We start from the raw sequence: 18,201 nt of genomic DNA, 5'->3' as shown, positions 1-18,201 counted from the left end.
GGGAGGTAATTACAATGTGGTGACCATTAAAAGAAGTTCCATACGGGCATTTTATCTTTGCCCGTGGGCAAGGTAAGAATTTCTAGCATGGTTAAATTAATGGATCTACTTATCTGAGGTGGGAGAAAAGATCGTCTCGGCGAATTATGTTGGAGAGACGCACACTGCGAACGAGCAAGAACTTACACTTGGTCCGAACGGGGAAATTTTAATGAAAGCAAAATCATCTCGATCAAGAATTAAAGATATCTCATCATGGACGGACGCTTTTTTATTTATGCGTCCATCTTTTTGGCTGCACATCCGCATAGAACCCAAAGGATACTTAAGTACGGCAGGGACATTCGGCTTGGGGCTAAAAATTATCCCGACCTGGGATGGCTTAAATACGATCAGCAGTTTCGTTTGCGTCTCTCCAGCGACACGACTGGCCTTTCATTTTCAAAAATTGATTATGAATTGTGGCTCCTTTGTATGTGCTCTCCCAACTCATCTGCAGATTTAACGAGAACCTTGTCCAAGAAATGCAATGATTTTAATTACAGTCAGTGCACACGATATCATTGCATCTTCTTGCATAAATGCTTTAAATGTAGCTCCATCCTTGTCATTCTTTTAGATCCTGTCCAAATAACCGACGCCTCGGCTCGTACGGAGCATCATATCAGGTCAGTGGCGCAGCCTACCACGCCCGGCCTGCCCTCCGCAGTTCGCGCCATCCCGCGCAGTTCCGACCTAGGTTCTCCGCTAGATACAATGAAAAATTCACTCGGTTAAAAGCCCCGGGATATAGTCCAATAAACGTAAATGCAATCGAACATTACCTTTTTTCATACCCAAACAAGGATCACGCCGATATACTTCTAAACGGGTTTAAGCATGGTTTCCGGTTAGGCTATTTAGGTCCGCGCCGGTATTATGAGGCGAGGAATTTACAATTGGCGGTAACAAACGCAGATGAAGTTTTAGAAAAGATATTAAAGGAACTAGATGCGGGTCGAATGACTGGTCCCTTTTCAACTCCTCCTATAAATAATTTAAGAATCTCACCTGTGGGACTAGTCCCGAAATCTGATGGGTCGTTCAGACTTATTACACATTTAAGTTTCCCAAAAAATGACAACACAAGTGTAAATGCAAATATAGACGTATAACTGAAAAGCGTATCTTATACATCATTTGACAAAGTTGCCGACATGGTATTCGAATTGGGTAAAGGTTCACTCTTGGCAAAACGCGACATTAAATCGGCTTTCGGCTTCTCCCGATTATACCAGATGATTTCAATTTACTAGGAATTAAAATAAATGGGAAAATATTCATAGATCGGAATCTCCCCTTTGGCGTGAGTTGTGCCCCATTTTATTTTGAGTGTTTTTCAAAATTTATTCACTGGTCAGTTGCGACACTATCCGGTCAAAATACACTCGATCATTACTTGGATGACTTTATTTTTTGCGGTCAACATGGAACGGGAAATTGCCAAAGCCTGGTGACAACATTTACTACCGCATGCAATGAATTAGGCGTTCCAATTAATACTGATAAAAGCGTAGGGCCGACAACAGTGATGACTTTTCTAGGAATGGAAATTGACTCGGAAAAGGTGTTGATACGCATACCTCTTGAAAAGCTCTCGGAATTAAAAGCTATTATATTACAAATTTTACCCCAGAAAAAATCACTGTCCGAAATTTGCAATCCTTTGCCGGCAAAGTTTGTTTTTTTCGGTCGAGTAACACGATCAAGCAGAGCTTTCACAAGACGCTGTTACGATGCAATGTCGGGTGCACAAGAGAGTTATTACCGAGTCAGAATAATGCAAGGCATGAAAGAAGATCTGTTGATGTGGTTAGAATTTTTGTCTAATTTTAATGGAATTTGCCCTATTCCAAACAAAGTCTGGCACGACAGCAAAACCCTGCAGCTTTTCACCGACAGCGCTGGCAATCCAGACTTGGGTTTTGCTTGCTATTTTCAAGGGAAATGGGCATATTTTCAATGGCCGGTACACTGGAAAAATGAGGACATTATGCGAGACATAACATTCTTGGAAATGGTCCCGGTATTGTTAGCTACGACCTTATGGGGTACCAAACTATCCAATAGCATAGTTCTCTTACATATTGACAATAACGCACTAGTATATGTGTTAAACAGTCAGTCGTCAAAGTCAAAAAGACTAATGCATTTAGTCAGGCAATTTGTATTGGCATGCATGCGCAAAAATATACTGTTTAAGGCTGTCCATATTACATCTAAACACAATTTTATCGCTGATTTTATTTTCCGTAAACAGTGGGACAGACTCTTCCACAGCGTGCCGCTGTCAACCTTTCCGGAAGTAATCCCAGACACTTTTCGGAAAATGATCTCCGGAATAAAGTTAAACGACTAATTAAATCGTCCTTGTCAGAAAATACTTTATCGTCTTACGCTGTAGGTGTAAGGCATATGTATGCATGTCGGCTACGCTATGCTATGTTTGCTATAGCCGTTACAACAAAGCCATTTTACTATATGCATAAAATATTTTGGCGCTTTGCAAAAAACAGCACGCTCCATTTGTAACATTTCGTGTTGCCAAGCCAAAAAAATCCAAAATATTTGAAACACTCAGTTTAGTATTTGGTATTTTTTTTGGAGGGGGGCAGATCGGCTTCTACTATCTCAGCCTCTCATTGGCGATTGGCAACTCTCAAAGAACTGTTTATGGACAATTTGTGGTATTTAAAAAGATTGGTCGGATCTGATCATAGATATACCATGAAAGAACCGTTGATATTTTATCTACTCTTCGTCCGAGCCTTGCCCATTATTTTCCAAACATAAGATAAAAACAATGAAAATTAAATAAATATTGAAAAGGCTATGTTTTCCTTGATTGAAATGATGGGTAATAGGATATCCACCACGGGCTTGCCCTAGTTGCTGCTCTACTTCCGATCATAAGTATACCAATAATTCAAGTTATCCCTTTAAGGATAGCTTTCGTTATTGGTATCTTGGTAATACATCTAATTAATAGCGCTCTACAACCATATCGCCAGCAATCGCACGAGGTAACTTAGTACACCGTTCTGATTGGCCGCGGTGCGCGCCCTCTACAAAGCACATGGTTATTCAGGCCTCTTTTGCTCTGACTATCGTAAGAGAAAGGTCAGTCTTTGGCAGTTCTTATATTAAATTCTGATTTATTTTTCCCACCCTCCCAAAATCCCAAGCTTCGCCTGCGTACATGCATATAAGTAATGAATGATACTTGTTTCGATACATGTGTTCTGCTCGCTTGCTATATATATTTTCAGTAAATTCGGAAATTGACTCGAAATTACAAACGAAATCGTACTGCACATCGGGCTGACCACTCGGCTTTCAACCTCATGCCGAATTCCAGCTGACTGATTCCAATTCAAGATGTGCTGCTCCTATTGTGTTTCCTTTGCTATTTGCCATTCCAGTAATTTGATGTTGCTTTGTTCGTTTTTTTTTGCTTTGTTTGTTTCTTCTTCTCTGGTAAGGCTCTGACGATTTAAATTTCAATCATACCTAGCAGCTGAGTATTCAGAGGGAGTAGTATACCGCTTCCTCAGCATATTCTTTTGCTCGGCGATTGGCAACTCTCAAAGAACTGTTTATGGACAATTTGTGGTATTTAAATAGATTGGTCGGATCTGATCATAGATATATCATGTCAGAACCGTTGATATTTTATCTACTCTTCGTCCGAGCTTGCCCATTATTTTCCAAACATAAGACAATGGAAATGAAATAAATACTGAAAAGGCTATGTTTTCCTTGATTGAAATGATGGGTAAAAGGATATCCACTACGGGCTTACCCTAGTTGCTGCTCCACTTCCGATCATAATTATACCAATAACAATCATTAGTACCAAACTAATAATCATATGACAGAAATAACTAGGGGTTAAATAGGAATTGCTTTCAACGCATCTCGAAACGTCGCGCCACGTGACGAAAATAGCATAACAATATGAGCAATACATTACGTATATGTGTACACAAAACAGTATCCCACTTCTTTATCATATGTAACTATATGTTATATCATGTGTTGTTTACCTGCTACTTGTGTAACTGGAAGCGTTTTCTACTCTATACTGTTTGTGTATATATAGTTTGTGTTTCATTTACATTTACTGGAATATTACGAGTTCAATCAATTCCTTACTAATCCTACACCTATATAAGTATAATATTGTGAAATGTCTTATTATATTTATTAAATACATGCTCTTTAAACCAAACAACATGTTCCTTTCGCTCAATTAGGAAACAGAACATAAAGCATTATTTAATATACATCCTTATTGTTATAATGATTAGTTATGAGGAGGTGTAACCGGGGCAAGTCAGAGAAATATTTTTGTTAATTTTATCTCCCTTTGATGGCTTGTAACAATTATTATAGAGTAATTAATAGCAGCGTTATGTATATAGAACAGTTTAGTTTATGATTGTGGTTTTTGCCTTTCATTTCACGCAGTTAAAAATGTAATGGATATTCAAGAGAACCATTTCTATCTTGTTTCAAACGAATCGAGCGAATTCAGTGCAAGTAAATGTCGTTCTTCTATTAAATCTCCCCTGTTAAACGTATTTGAAGCAAAAAAGAACATTTTTATTATTATCGTTCCAGTGGCCGTAATGTTACATATTGACGCCTGGTGTCCATGTATACTTTGATATCACGTGACATTTCATCTCTTACGCATAATTAATATGTAAAATAAATGACAGAAAACGAATAACATTTAATGAAATTGTTTTATTTTGTTCTTAAGAGATAATTGGGAATTGCTATGGTAAATGGTTAACGTTGTATGACCATTATGTTGGCAAACTTAATATGGACGTCATACTATTTCTGAAGTGAAAATGGTGTTTGTACGGTTTTGATGGAACTTATAAACACGATGTAGTTCAAAACAATAGAAGTAAGCCAAGAAGAAAGTACGTAGTACCCACAACATGTATAGCTTGTTATATGTCGAATATATTACGCCTTGGTCCATGTGCCCTTACACAGGGTCATGGTGAAATATTGGCTGATTGTTTTATAATAATTCATTTTAGCTAGATTGTAAAGAAAGTTGAAAGCTGATATAAATCACTTTCGAGATCGTCTTACTTTCAGAAACCGCATCTATTTCCTTTAGTAGAGGCTATAAGCCTGTTCCCCTGATAGTGATCAAATCCACAACCTCTTCGGTGAGAGGCGGACAAAATTAATGTTTTATGGCTAAAAGCGTTATTAACGGTTTAAAAAAAGCATAAAAATCAATTTTTGAACTTTAAAATGAAAATCCGTGATCTGATTTTTGTCAGCAGTCGTATATCACTGGTTTTCATGCATTTTCGCATAAATTGATTCGTCCCAAGAAAACAACAACAATAAAACAGTTGTCAAATCGTTCAATCTGTGACAGTGCAGCTTGAACCACTGGACGACTTTCACCTGATTGGTGGGTTTCTATTGGTTCCATTGTATTAATTATATCATTATTAAATCATAATCGCCAAAAAAGTCCTCAGTAAAATTACATACAGCAGAAATTGGTTTTACGTAATAATTTTGATACGACGGACCTCATATCTGTTCGCATCTTTGTGTGCTTTAAAATATACACAGAAAGTACTCCCAATACCACACTTATCCATGTCCCGTATACAAAGGTTTTATGCGCCGCCTTGGGCTATAACTCAATTATTTAGAACTGAATGACGGACACGATTGGAAATGCAGTCAATTGGTGGTCATTATTATTATTGCCGCCATGCAGACATAATTGAAGAGGGATTGTACTTAAGTACTTACAATACTTTGTATTTATATAATTTTTCGTCGTCTGGTATAACATTGCATCAGTGCACAAAGGGTTTTACTTAAGGATTTCGTAAGAAGCTTTTAATGGGACAAGAGAAATGCCGTCGAAAAAAGATATGTTAGTTGATTTTGTTTCTACATACCTATTAAAATATAATTTAGTTAACATAAAATATAACTTAGATGTCAATATCCATCCTTATTTTATACAATCAAACGAAAATAAAATGTAATTCTTTTCAGTTTTGCTCTGAGTAGCGATGAAGATGAAAACATTGGCTGTTGCATTACGATCTAGGGCATGTCGATGCCAACTCTTGCAATGAATACTTGGAGCCCTTTTATACCATTTTTTGTAGATATCGACTCATATGTCGATTTTAGGAGCCCGACAAATAAAAAAGCCAGTTATATAAACTATAATGTAATATGTTGATGTCTACACTGATCACGAGTAATGTTATGTTAATAATCAATATTCACAATGGGAACATGGTTGTTCTTCGTCGGAAAATTGACGTGAAAGTCATTTCTTACAAACTTGTAAGACTAAAGAAGTAAAGTTGACACATTCGTTTTTCTGCATATATAGAACCATTCTAACGATTCCGATATAATAATGGCTCACCAGATACATGCAATTTACATTTTTCTGTGTTGGAAAGATACAAAAGTTCGTCATCGATTTTAAGTTGCCACAAAGAAAACCGAAACAGCATATCCAGCACATTGGCATATAATATTAAATCGTACTCTCAGGAGAGTAGTGTAAACGTAAATGGAGTCTAGAGTGGTTTAAGTATTTTTTACGTTTCGACGATTTCGGCGAAAATATAGATTTCAAAGTGTTAATGCTATTCTCACTTTGTAATAGATGATAATTATAACATTTCAAATAAATGAACACGCAAAGTTCGGTTCCACACTCTTCAGGCAGAGCTTATCACTATTAATTACAATTAGGTCTCAAAATGTACATACACTTGCATCAGATGAACAGTATCGTGGTTTAACCAATACTTCTTTAAGATACGTGTAGGTAGCTTGAAGGCCAAATATCGAAGATCCAAATTCAATATCGAACTCGGAGCCAGCGCTTAGGTCCAATATTCGGGAGTTTGAGTGGAAGAGTGCCTTTGATGATGCCAATATGAGAACTATGTAGCTATGTAGCTAGGTGCGAATAACTAGCTGTGAGTTCGATATTCGACTATATACAGAAATCAGACTTTCAGGGGCTGGTGAGTTTTTTTTTGCTGATTGGGCTTTGTACGGGAGGCGAATTTCGAAACGGCTGCGAATACTGAGAAACTAATTAATTTGGAAGTTGTCATCACACAAGCGCGTATTTTCGTCAGCGACAGATTAGAATTTTCTGTTCTTGCATTGACGGATTTCTTTGTCACTGCGGTCTTAACGTAACGTGGGGCTTGTTCGCCTTCTAAATCGGGCCATGGTGAAGATCAAGTCTGTTCCTGAAGTGAAAAAGGTCATTACTTTCAAATAACGATACACATTACATACCAAACTGAAAGACTCGTGATCATAAGCATTTCTCAGAACTAAAAATGTACCCTCTCAGGGCTAAACAATTGTGCAGAAGTTTGTTTGCATTTTACAAAAATGTGGGTAATATGCTTGCAATAAACAAAGGGGGGATAAGGAGCAAAAAATCGACCAGGAAACGTGTCCAGTTGAGTAATAACCATGATGTTTGGAAAATAGGAATATATACATACAAAGCACAGTTACAACATGCTCAGATATGCCACACTTGCCGAGAAAATACGAAAAATTGTGGATAAAATCAACACGATTATTTGTAAACATTGCCTCCTAAACCAAAATCTGTTCAATTACTATTTTATTTTTAAAGTTATGATATCAAACTAAGATGTCGATCAAAGAATAATTATGTATTCGCCACATACTGGACGCATACATTTTTCAAAACTTATAGAAAAAGCCACTTATCGGGCTAAAGTTGGTACCTACATCGGTCCTTTTCATTCTAAATCTGCCATTTTGTTTGGTATGGAACAGTTTTCTCACTTAATGTTTGCATGAAACGAAATTATGTCCTTCCTCTTGTTTTTGATTCTTTTAAGTTTGTTTGCTGATAAGTATTTGTACCGAAGGCGAATATCGAGGGAGCTGAGAATTTTGAACTCTGAGGTCGATAATTGAAAATATACAAAAATAAAGTATCTTATGATGTGTTATGTTGTTTTGTTGGTGGAATGTTTTAAACAAGCTGAATATCGAGCCCGCTGCGATTTTCAAGCTGTGAGTTCGATATTTAAAACTGTGCTGAAATCAGATTTCCAGGAGCTTGTGATGTTGTGTACTGATGGAGATTATTACCCAAGGCGAATATCGAGACAGCTGCAAATATCTATGAAAGGGATTACCCACCAGTTTACTCATTATGCTTTATGAAATTGTAATATATTCATTTCGAATTATGTATTCATAATTGCATTTCATGTTTGCCAGCTGTGTAATGGATTACTATGATGTTATTAAATTGTTGTTATTGGTGTCACGTAGTTCGAAATCTTATTGAAAATTGGATTACTAAATTTATACTTCAGTTCTAAGGGTTCATGCATACTTAACCATGCAAAATATAATTACATGTTGCATTTGATAGCCTTTTAACAGAAGGGGTTTATCTTATACACAATTAAACAACTGGTACCAGTGAATACGGGCCAGCCTGGGGTCATGTTGACTAAAAATGACTCATATGTGTCAAGAACCACATATTTTGCTTCTATAAGCCAGTGTGTGAACTTTGGAAAGGGGGTTAATAGATGATGTGACGCCCGAAGACCAGGTACAAGTACGTAGGGTACATCTAGAGCTAACACCTGGTACCAGCGAATAAGGGCCAGCTTGAGTTGACAAATAAAAATGACACCGCGTCCAGGTTAATTCGCTTGTAGTATTGGTTAAATATTTACAAGTCAGAAAATAGGGATTGTGTTAATATGAAAATCTAGTAATGCTTCTAAAACTAATTTGAAGATGGCCATGTTTCTGATACAATATAGAGGAAACTATTATTAGTATAACATAACCTCTGCACTGGAGGTAATATTATACTTATGATAGTTTCCTCTATATTATCTGAGGTGAAATGACGTCCGTACCGGAAGGGATAAGTTAGTATTAAACAGCGACTCTGTCTTATGCAAACGCACTGCTAAACTTGGTTCCTTTCTTTTGTTCTGTTAGAAAACAACAACAAACGTTGTAATGCGGAAGATATTGTTTTAATATGCCAATGTAAAACAGCATGTTCAATGGTAGAAACGTACGTCACGAACAGCTAGTAGAAACAACACCCCGATTATGCTATGATGACTGTAGAAATAACGCCTGGAACCCTGCGTCGGCGTGAAATCATTCTAGGCAATCTGACCATTCTATACGGATCTTGACCTTAAAAAGTCTTTACAACCATTTCATAAGGTTTAGAGAGAATTTTAGCGAGATCTTGTCCCCCCCCAAAATAAATAAATAAATAAATAAATAAATAAATAAATAAATAAATAAATAAATAAATAAATAAGTAAGTAAATAAATAAATAAATAAATAAATAAATAAATAAATAAATAAATAAATAAATAAATAAATAAATAAATAAATAAATAAATAAATAAATAAATAAATAAATAAATAAATAAATAATGTTGACTTTTACTAAATTTACTAAATAAATATAATTCCGTCCACATGGAACTCTATCTTAAAAGTATACTTATTCAATTTTCAGGCTTTTACGGAGTGTCACTTTCAGAAATACACTATTATCGCGCATACAATAAATATAGAATTGTTTGATGATATACGTTCCATTGATTTCATAGCGCCAATTTTCTGTTTTTATTTTTGTATTAAGTGTTTAACATTTTAATAAAAATGCATTGACATATATTGTGTAACGTAAATAAACAAAATGCCAAATGTTGATTTAAGTGTTTAATGTTGAATTGAAATGTATTAGGCGCATTTTAAGGGGACAACAATAAAACTCTGAACTTACGAAACACAAAAACGTGCGCAAAAATAAAATTAACGTTTAACAAAGTAATGTTTCAAAATTCCTTTATTTTTATCAAGATACGAAATACACACTTTTAAGTGTTTAAAAAACCCCAAAACTTTCATCAAATTTACTTTGACAAAAGAGACATTGGAATCTCATAAAGCATGGAGTTAACAACGTAATTATCGAACCAGCTGCGAAAATAGCGCTTTGAAAGTATCGAGTTTGCTTGCTGAAATGATTATACTCGAGACAATATCTAGCGATCATTGAAATCTGTTATGAAAGATAAAGCACTAAGTCCCGTCAGCAAATAAACCCGCCAGCCCCTGAAAGTCTGATTTCTGAACATTGTCGAATATCGAGCACACAGCTATATAGTCGCAGCTTGCTCGACATTCACCTTGGGTATTAAGCCCAGTCATCAAATAAACCCGCCAGCCCCTGATAGTTTGATGTATGTATGCATTTATTGAATATTCGAAATAACAGCTTGCAGCTGGCTGGATATTCGCATTTTGTACACTTTCCTTATTTTTATGCCTTAACCCACCCCTATTGTTTGTTGCAAGCTTAACGTTAGCGCGTGTTTTCTGATTTCAAGTACTGATAATTTTTAACTACAATAACATCAGAAAGGCAAATCACTCATTACTATTTTTATACAAATGAATAGAAAGTCGTACGCCTTTAAAGACGGATTTCGATATATTTGTAATAAAAATGAAAAGTAAAAGTATTATACAACAAGTTACAGGCAGGGCTCAAAATTATCTTGAGGTGATCTAAGCTGTCAATTATGTTAGAATGCCAGAGAGGTTAACCACTTACAACACTTACTTAACAATTGAATAGGAAGTCATACACTTTTAAAGCCGGCTGTTTTGTAACACAAATGAAAAAGTAAAATAATATACAACACGCTACATTGAAGTGTGTGGCTAATAATAGAATAAGGTGATCTAAGCTGCCAAATATATTTGTTAATGTATAGCGTGTATGAATAGATTATGATTTCATTGTATATAAATAGAAAAAAGTCAAAGTCGCTTTTTAGAATGGTATTTAAGAGAAAGTAGTCATTTAATAATAATATAAAAGCAATAGAACTACTTGATGCGGGATTAAAAACATGCTAACAACAAACAATATAAGATTAAACAAACATGAACAAGTATAAGATTAATCTGAAAATGTCAAAAACATCACATGTTTTTTTTTATTTTTTTATCGTAGTCTACCGTTTGGAGAATGGTGATTATAGCATTTATGACATCTATACATTTTCTCAATAATAAGCTTTTAATTTAAGTAGAACAAATGACATATTCTTTTAACTTTGTCAAAAGTGATATTACCATGTTTGCTAATTTTTGCTTAATACATGAACGTTTTAAGTGCATTATTATATCGGCAGATTCCCACAATGGTATGACTCTATCCGGGTATAACATATCATCGGGTTTCATTCCCTTGGCGACCTCCAATAAAGCATTATGGTTAATCATAAATATAATAGCAGCTATACAGAACTACGCATTGCCAGTCTCTAAACGAATGAAAATAAAAACAAAACGTCAATATTTCTCAGGACTTAACGAGCACACGTGGATATAATTTGAATGATATTAAAACTATCCTGTTATAGGCACTATTTATAAATAAAGGACATATCAATGACACAAATGAAGGACATGTTCCTGTTGCAGGATATATCATTCCATTTATAATCTTTACTTTTGAAAAGATGCATGCAATTTTCTCTCTCTCCCCCATTGGGCTCGTTCGTTCCCCAGAATGTATTTAAATCCGTTATTGTCTCGCTAGTCTCTGACCAGACCCATGTGCCTTCATTATCTTTGTCGTTACCATCTAACCAAACCCCATAATCAGCTAGAGAAAAATAATTTCTTGAAAGCGTCTGTAAGTATTCTTGTTCAATGTCATTTTCAACAGTAGGCAGATGTCCTCTAATCTTTAAGGCATTGCACTTCCGTTTACTTTCTTCCCAAGGTTCCTCACCAGTCATGATTAAATAACATTTAAACTTAAATTCGTAATGTTTACATTTTACTTCTGCGCCGAGTGTGAGTGTCAGAAACAAACTAATTGTTTCATCAAACACTTTCCTCATAGGTTTTGTTACAGAGGTATTGTCTTGTTTCTCTGATATTACTGCGTGTATGCTGTGTAGAGCTGTCTGAATGGTTTTCAAATCGTCGCTTTCCATCTCATTGATCTGTGTTCTTATCTCATTGATACTAGTTTCTTGCGCGGACAATTTTGTCTGTGTCCTGATTTCAAGATCCCGGATTTCTTTTGACAACTCCTCATATTTGTCCATCCCAGTTCTACAATTTTCATCAATATTAGAAGTACGTGCATCCAGCTTATTTATTTTTTCAAGAATATGTTTAATATTCTTACTGTGATTTTCAAGTTGTAGATTCACACTGAGCTTAAGCTGTCTAAATCCCGATTCTAATATTCTTCGATACTTAATGAAATCATCATGTTTGTTGTACATACTACGACAGTCTTTGTCACTTATAATGGAATTTATATTCTCTATGTTCTGGTTAATGAAATCCATAGTTTTATTAAAAACTGCTTTAGTTTCTTCCAATTCCTGTCGGAATTCAAACGAATCCAGTGCAATTCTACTCTCCAGTAAATAAAGTCGTTTCTCTAATCTCCCAAGTCTGCTACACAATGATAAATTGACTAAGACGTACATCATGGTAACTGTAACAACAATATCTTTCAACGCCATATTCGTTTGATCAAACTTTTCCCTGTACAGTATAATCGCGTATGTCATGCAAATATGAAATACTTTGGCAGAGCAATTAGCACAGTCGGAAAGAAAAAAATCCTCGTTTTGATCACAACATGTCAAGTGCTTTGTCGAAATTAGTTTAAGAGCATATATTTCCCTGTGCACAATGTATAAATAGATACGTCTATAACTACATTTTCGCTGCCTGAAGCCTATATAGAACGCTTATACATAAGCTTGTAGCAAGCAGTTGGTATTGTTTTATGACGTTGTCTGACTTCTTGTGTGTACATGTAATCGACATAATACATGGACTTGCATAATAATATTTAAAGCTATAAACGTACTCAAACCATTTGTGTTGATATGTTTCTTCTCTTTAACCCCAGCACAAAATTTCCAGAATGACCCGTATTGCTACTAATGATTATGACCAGCAAACTACTTCTCAATGACCCATTACGCAGCGTGTGTTAATTCCTCCTGTCATCATAGACCATTTCTCCAGGGCTACCGATTTAGGTCATTAAATAATGATATATTAAATGATAATAAGAAATGTAACATCAATCGTTCCACCAGCCTAACTTGTCCCACGGTTAGTGTTATGATCGAAGGACCTTGAAATCAGCACAAGACAGACAAAGACCTACCAACAAGTGCTGAATGTCTCAGGTTTTAATTCGCATATTGTGAAAATCGCTGGAGCCTCTCTTTTGCAGGTTTATACGGAACATCAATGGATAGCTTGTACTGCGACAACCCACGACAAACCAGAGTTTTGGTCAATTCCAGTTCTTATTTATAGGTCCAGAAGACAGCGTGACTGTGTACAGACATTAGGTTATAGGGAGTATTGAACTTTGCTTTACGAAATAGATAAACGGTAATTGTCACAAGAGTTTATTTTGACCTTTGTCTGAAGCTTTTTTGTAATTACCTAGGGTGACCTCATAACCTCTAGCCAATATTTTTAGTGAATACCTGTAGAAGTCATCATTTCTATATGCACGTAGCTAGTAACAAAAACAAAGTGGACATAAATGCCATGGTATTTATTTTCATAGAGTTTCATAATGGTTACCGGCTGGAACAGTCAATCGCTTTAGCATCAATTTAGGATGACCAGAGGACGTCAAAAATAATATGCCAAGATCTAGCCCTTTAGTAAAATTATTACTTTTATTGATAGTATCGAATATTAAAGAACTTCGACCCAGGTCAACTGCTTATGGCTGAACAACGTGCAGTCCAGAATGTAACTTCATTACCTTGTTTACCAACATTCGGTTAAATGAGCTGAAAAAGCTGCCTTTGCTCAATATTACGTCGATGGAACTCTTGATTGACAAGTCCATTTAGTGTTGTGAAACTACTTACACAAAATGCCATTAAATAAGTCGCCCTTAAACTGTTTGGTCGCCTAGCAGGACTTGCGCTGGTAAAAAAGTAAGCTTTTGTATTTACACGGTTTCTTTTACTTATTTTTATTGTCTCATAATAAACGTTTTCTTTATCTTGAAGCTGAATCATCAGTGAATGTTCGAACATTTGCTTTCATACCAAACAAATAACAGACAAAAACAACTGCCCGAACATGAATATAATTAAATTATCGTTCACATGTATTTTGAACTGATTGTCGTTGTAATTTGTAATACGAACTTCCCGAAAATTTCACTCAATAATTTACAGATAAACTGAAATCTTTTTTTTACCCCATCCACGCCTCATAATTTTTGTCAATGTCAACAACCTAGGAAGAATACCCATGCATCATGAAACAGACTCTTAAATTAAGAATTTTGTTTTATATCCAATGATACTCCGCAATATTTGTTAGCACGTTCGACCTTTCAATTTTTCAATCAATAAATGGCGGCATAGTAATAAAGTTTTGTATTCTAACCCCGTTTGAAAAAAAGTGTTTTCGTATTTTTGGAACATAGATCAACGCCCTTATAAATCTTCATTGATTACTGTTCATAAAATCTTTGAACTAAAAACGAGCGAATAATACATTATAAAAAAGAATATCAGAGAACTCATTCTCAACAAACCGGAAATAGAAAATTGACCGCTACGTCCTCAGCTATAAGTTTGTGTGAGGGGCGTCCCACGGATAGCGCCGAAAATAAGCATGAAAGAAACAGAAAATTTGTTTATTTCAATGTTAGATCGTATTTAATTTCACTCGAGATCATAGAAAACTATATTTTCAATATCAAATATTAAATGTTTTTTCATGACACACGTGAATTAAAATACGATCTTAAACTGAAATTAACAAATATCCTCTGTATATCTCGAACATTTCACTTTGTGAAAAACAACTGCGTTTCATTTATCAAATGTTAAGTTTGTACACATTTCCGCCGGTTACTTTGCCTTTAGATCGAATATGTTAAAATCGCAAATGTTGTGAGTGTCGCCAAAGCTAAGCCTATTGTAAATGTGGGAATGTTTCTCAGAGCATATATCTGATCCCGCGAAGACGTTTATACCTTTATTTAAAGTCTTATGTTCAGCAAACAGCTTAAATATTCAGTCTCAAAGTAAAGTTTAATTTTGATATTTTTAGCCAATCCCGAAAGCAATATGATACATTGGCAACTTTAAACAAAGGCACATGTAAAAAGAAAACAGTGCCACAAATGATACTTTCGGCACGGAAATAATATTCATCATCTATTTATCATCTGAAGAGAACATATTTTCAAGTGATACATTTTGGAGACATAATAAGCTTCCTTTTAAAGTAATATTTCTATAGTTTTCGGAGAAGTGAATACAGTCACTCAATAAAAAAGTGGATGAGGAGGAGGAGCAGTTGAAGGGGTTGGAGAGGGAGGAGGAGCACCAACACGAACCAGTTATACTCTCTTGTTTCCCAGGAATACAATTTAATAATTAAACAGTAAAATGATGTTATTCAATTCTAGATGGGACATATTCTATGTCTAGAGCATTTTGTGATCGTTTGTTTGACGACTTCATATTATAAATGGTGTAAAAAGCTGTTGAGACGGAGACAGACAATGCTTATCACTCAGAATCAAAACTGATTTTAGTCTTTAAAGCATGCACTGTGATGTGGTTTATCTAATACGTCGGTATACTGCAATAATTGTTGAATAAAATAGGATAGCTTCCGTTATATCGTTTAGCGCTTGGCGGTCATCATCGGTGTTTGTGGTGCAAAACTGATATAAACAAGTTCATGGCCGGTATTAGTATTGTAACCACTGTAGCAAAGGAGCCTAACTTTAGTGTTATGTTAATGTAAGATATTTCTTGCCTGTTCTATTCATTTTAAAAGCCACATTGTGTTGAGCCCCAAGAAAGACAAGCTCTGCACTAGTCCATAAACAGCCATTGCCAGAGAAAATTATTTTTTTATATTCGAGAAAAACGCACACTGCAGAATGTGCTATAGCAAGAATATATTGATATTTATCAATGTGCTTTATATTGATTTCTAAAATATACTGCTAGGTCCGGTAGGAAAAGGGTTGTACAAGTGTCTACAAAGTACATTGGAGCGAGGATTGAAGGAAATGATATATCCCCACCAAAGCTCTGATATATAGCAAGTTTGTCCGTTTTTTGTTAAAATCCCGATCTTTGGAACCTTTGTCTGTTGAGAACAATACTGGTCATTTTGAATTTCTTTTATGCTTCATTGATAGTCGTCCGTCTATGTTTTCCAACGTTGGAATAAAACTGGTCCTGTAAACGATTTGAAGGTGTTCAACTGCCGACTGCTTTATATATTATCTTTATTGAACATGAAATTATAAGGTTATTTAATATTGCTCTGTACATTACGGAAAAATATTTGGACGAGTACACAACAAAAAACAACAACAATAGTATGGTTTAGTTTAACCAGCTGTTCTAAGCGCCATCAGAAACTAACTAACCAGGCGTTGAAATATTTTCCTGGAAATTTCCGAATATTGAACTCTATATACGTAGCCGAATCGATTCATCTTGGGTACAAGGCTCTATCAGCAACCGCAAGCCCATGGATTTCTGATTTTTGTATTTGTTCTAATATAGAACTCGTAGCTCCATATTTGTAGCTGTTTCGATATTTTCATTATGTAATAACCTTCTACGAGAACCATCCTAACACATCGCCTAATGCTTGAATATTTATATTTTCGAATATCGAACTCACAGCTCATAATAAACAGCTGGCCCCATATTTACAGCGCGATATAAACTCCATCCACACACAATTTTATTCATCTCTAAAGGATTTTTTATATTTCCATAATTAGATTTACAAGCCCATGGATGCCTGTTTTTTCTATATTTGAGAATAACGGACTCAGAGCTAGATATTCGTAGCTGGGTCGACATTCTCCTTGGGTACTTTGTACTCACAAAGTCAATGTATGTCTGATCTCTGTACAATGCCGAATGTTGAACTCACAGCTCGATATTCGCAGCCAGCTCGATAATCGAATCATTAAAGGGAATCTACCTCTCAACCTCAGGAATATCAACCCAGAGCAGCTGAGCTGGCTCTGAGTTCGATGTGAATTTCGATCTTCGTTTTCCAGCTTATTTTGCGCACCCAGTTGTTTATCATGAGGGTCTAGATCACCATGAACAGCTTCAGGAAACAAAATCAAACATTTTATCCAGATTGGATCTGAAAGCATTGCCAAATAGTATGTATTATAAAAGCTTCATTTAAAGGTCAAATTTCACGCTTTTCACATTGGTAGATACCAGTTTAGACGATGGTTTTTCGTCAAGATATTTGTTTGTTTCGCTTTTTACAAACTTGAAACAAAAAAGAGAGAAAACAAAACCTATACACAGTAAAACCGAAAAGGTGTCATCATGCATAAGGAACATGTTATTAATACCACTTACCAGGCAAACACGGTATGTATTACAACCATCCTTGAAATAAGAATGGAGAAACGGCATTTAAAGCGCCCTTAACTTACATTACCTGTAAACCTTATTATGGTTTTATGCAATGTCAATGCTTTAGGTTCTCTGCAGTTGTATTTGCCACAAAGGCTCTTGGTATATGCGTTTTTCATACTGTACTGTAATATTGTCCGACCACATTTATCTCATCCTGACCTTTATGCATAACTATATTACATTGTAGTTTCCGTAAACGATAAGTGCACTATCCAGGGGGAAAGGATGTAATATTATTTGATGCAACATTAAGAGAGACAAGTAATCGGTTGCAAACATGGCGGATTTATAGTCAAGTACTGCTTTTACCTAGTAAGTGGCATTTGTCTTTAAATTTTGAAAAAAAAATCAATGAATGGTCCAGTATGTGGCGAAAAGCATATTTATCTAAGTTTGGTTTCATATTATTAAAGATGAAATAAGTAATTGAACATATTATGAGTAACGATGCAATGTTTTCATATCAACGCAACGATTTTATCCACACTCTTCTCATGTCAAATATGGCATATTTGTATATGCTCTTACTGTGCTTGCTTATATATAAATTCATGTTTTCCAAACTCG

The 18,201-nt window shown here is 35.3% G+C and overlaps 1 protein-coding gene across 1 annotated transcript; it reads right to left on the bottom strand.

Annotated features, from left to right (window-relative positions):
* Positions 1 to 9,924: 9,924 nt before the first annotated feature.
* Positions 9,925 to 12,692, bottom strand: LOC128228713 (C-type lectin domain family 4 member M-like). Its single transcript, XM_052940184.1, has one exon. It carries the CDS (start codon positions 12,676 to 12,678, stop codon positions 11,557 to 11,559), a length of 1,122 nt encoding a protein of 373 aa, XP_052796144.1. The 5' UTR covers positions 12,679 to 12,692; the 3' UTR covers positions 9,925 to 11,556.
* Between the last annotated feature and the right edge of the window lie 5,509 nt (positions 12,693 to 18,201).

This window comes from Mya arenaria, chromosome 3, assembly GCF_026914265.1.
Source record: "Mya arenaria isolate MELC-2E11 chromosome 3, ASM2691426v1".
Taxonomy (NCBI): domain Eukaryota; kingdom Metazoa; phylum Mollusca; class Bivalvia; order Myida; family Myidae; genus Mya; species Mya arenaria.
Note: the sequence above shows the minus strand (reverse complement) of the source record. Positions and strands in the feature narration are given on the sequence as shown.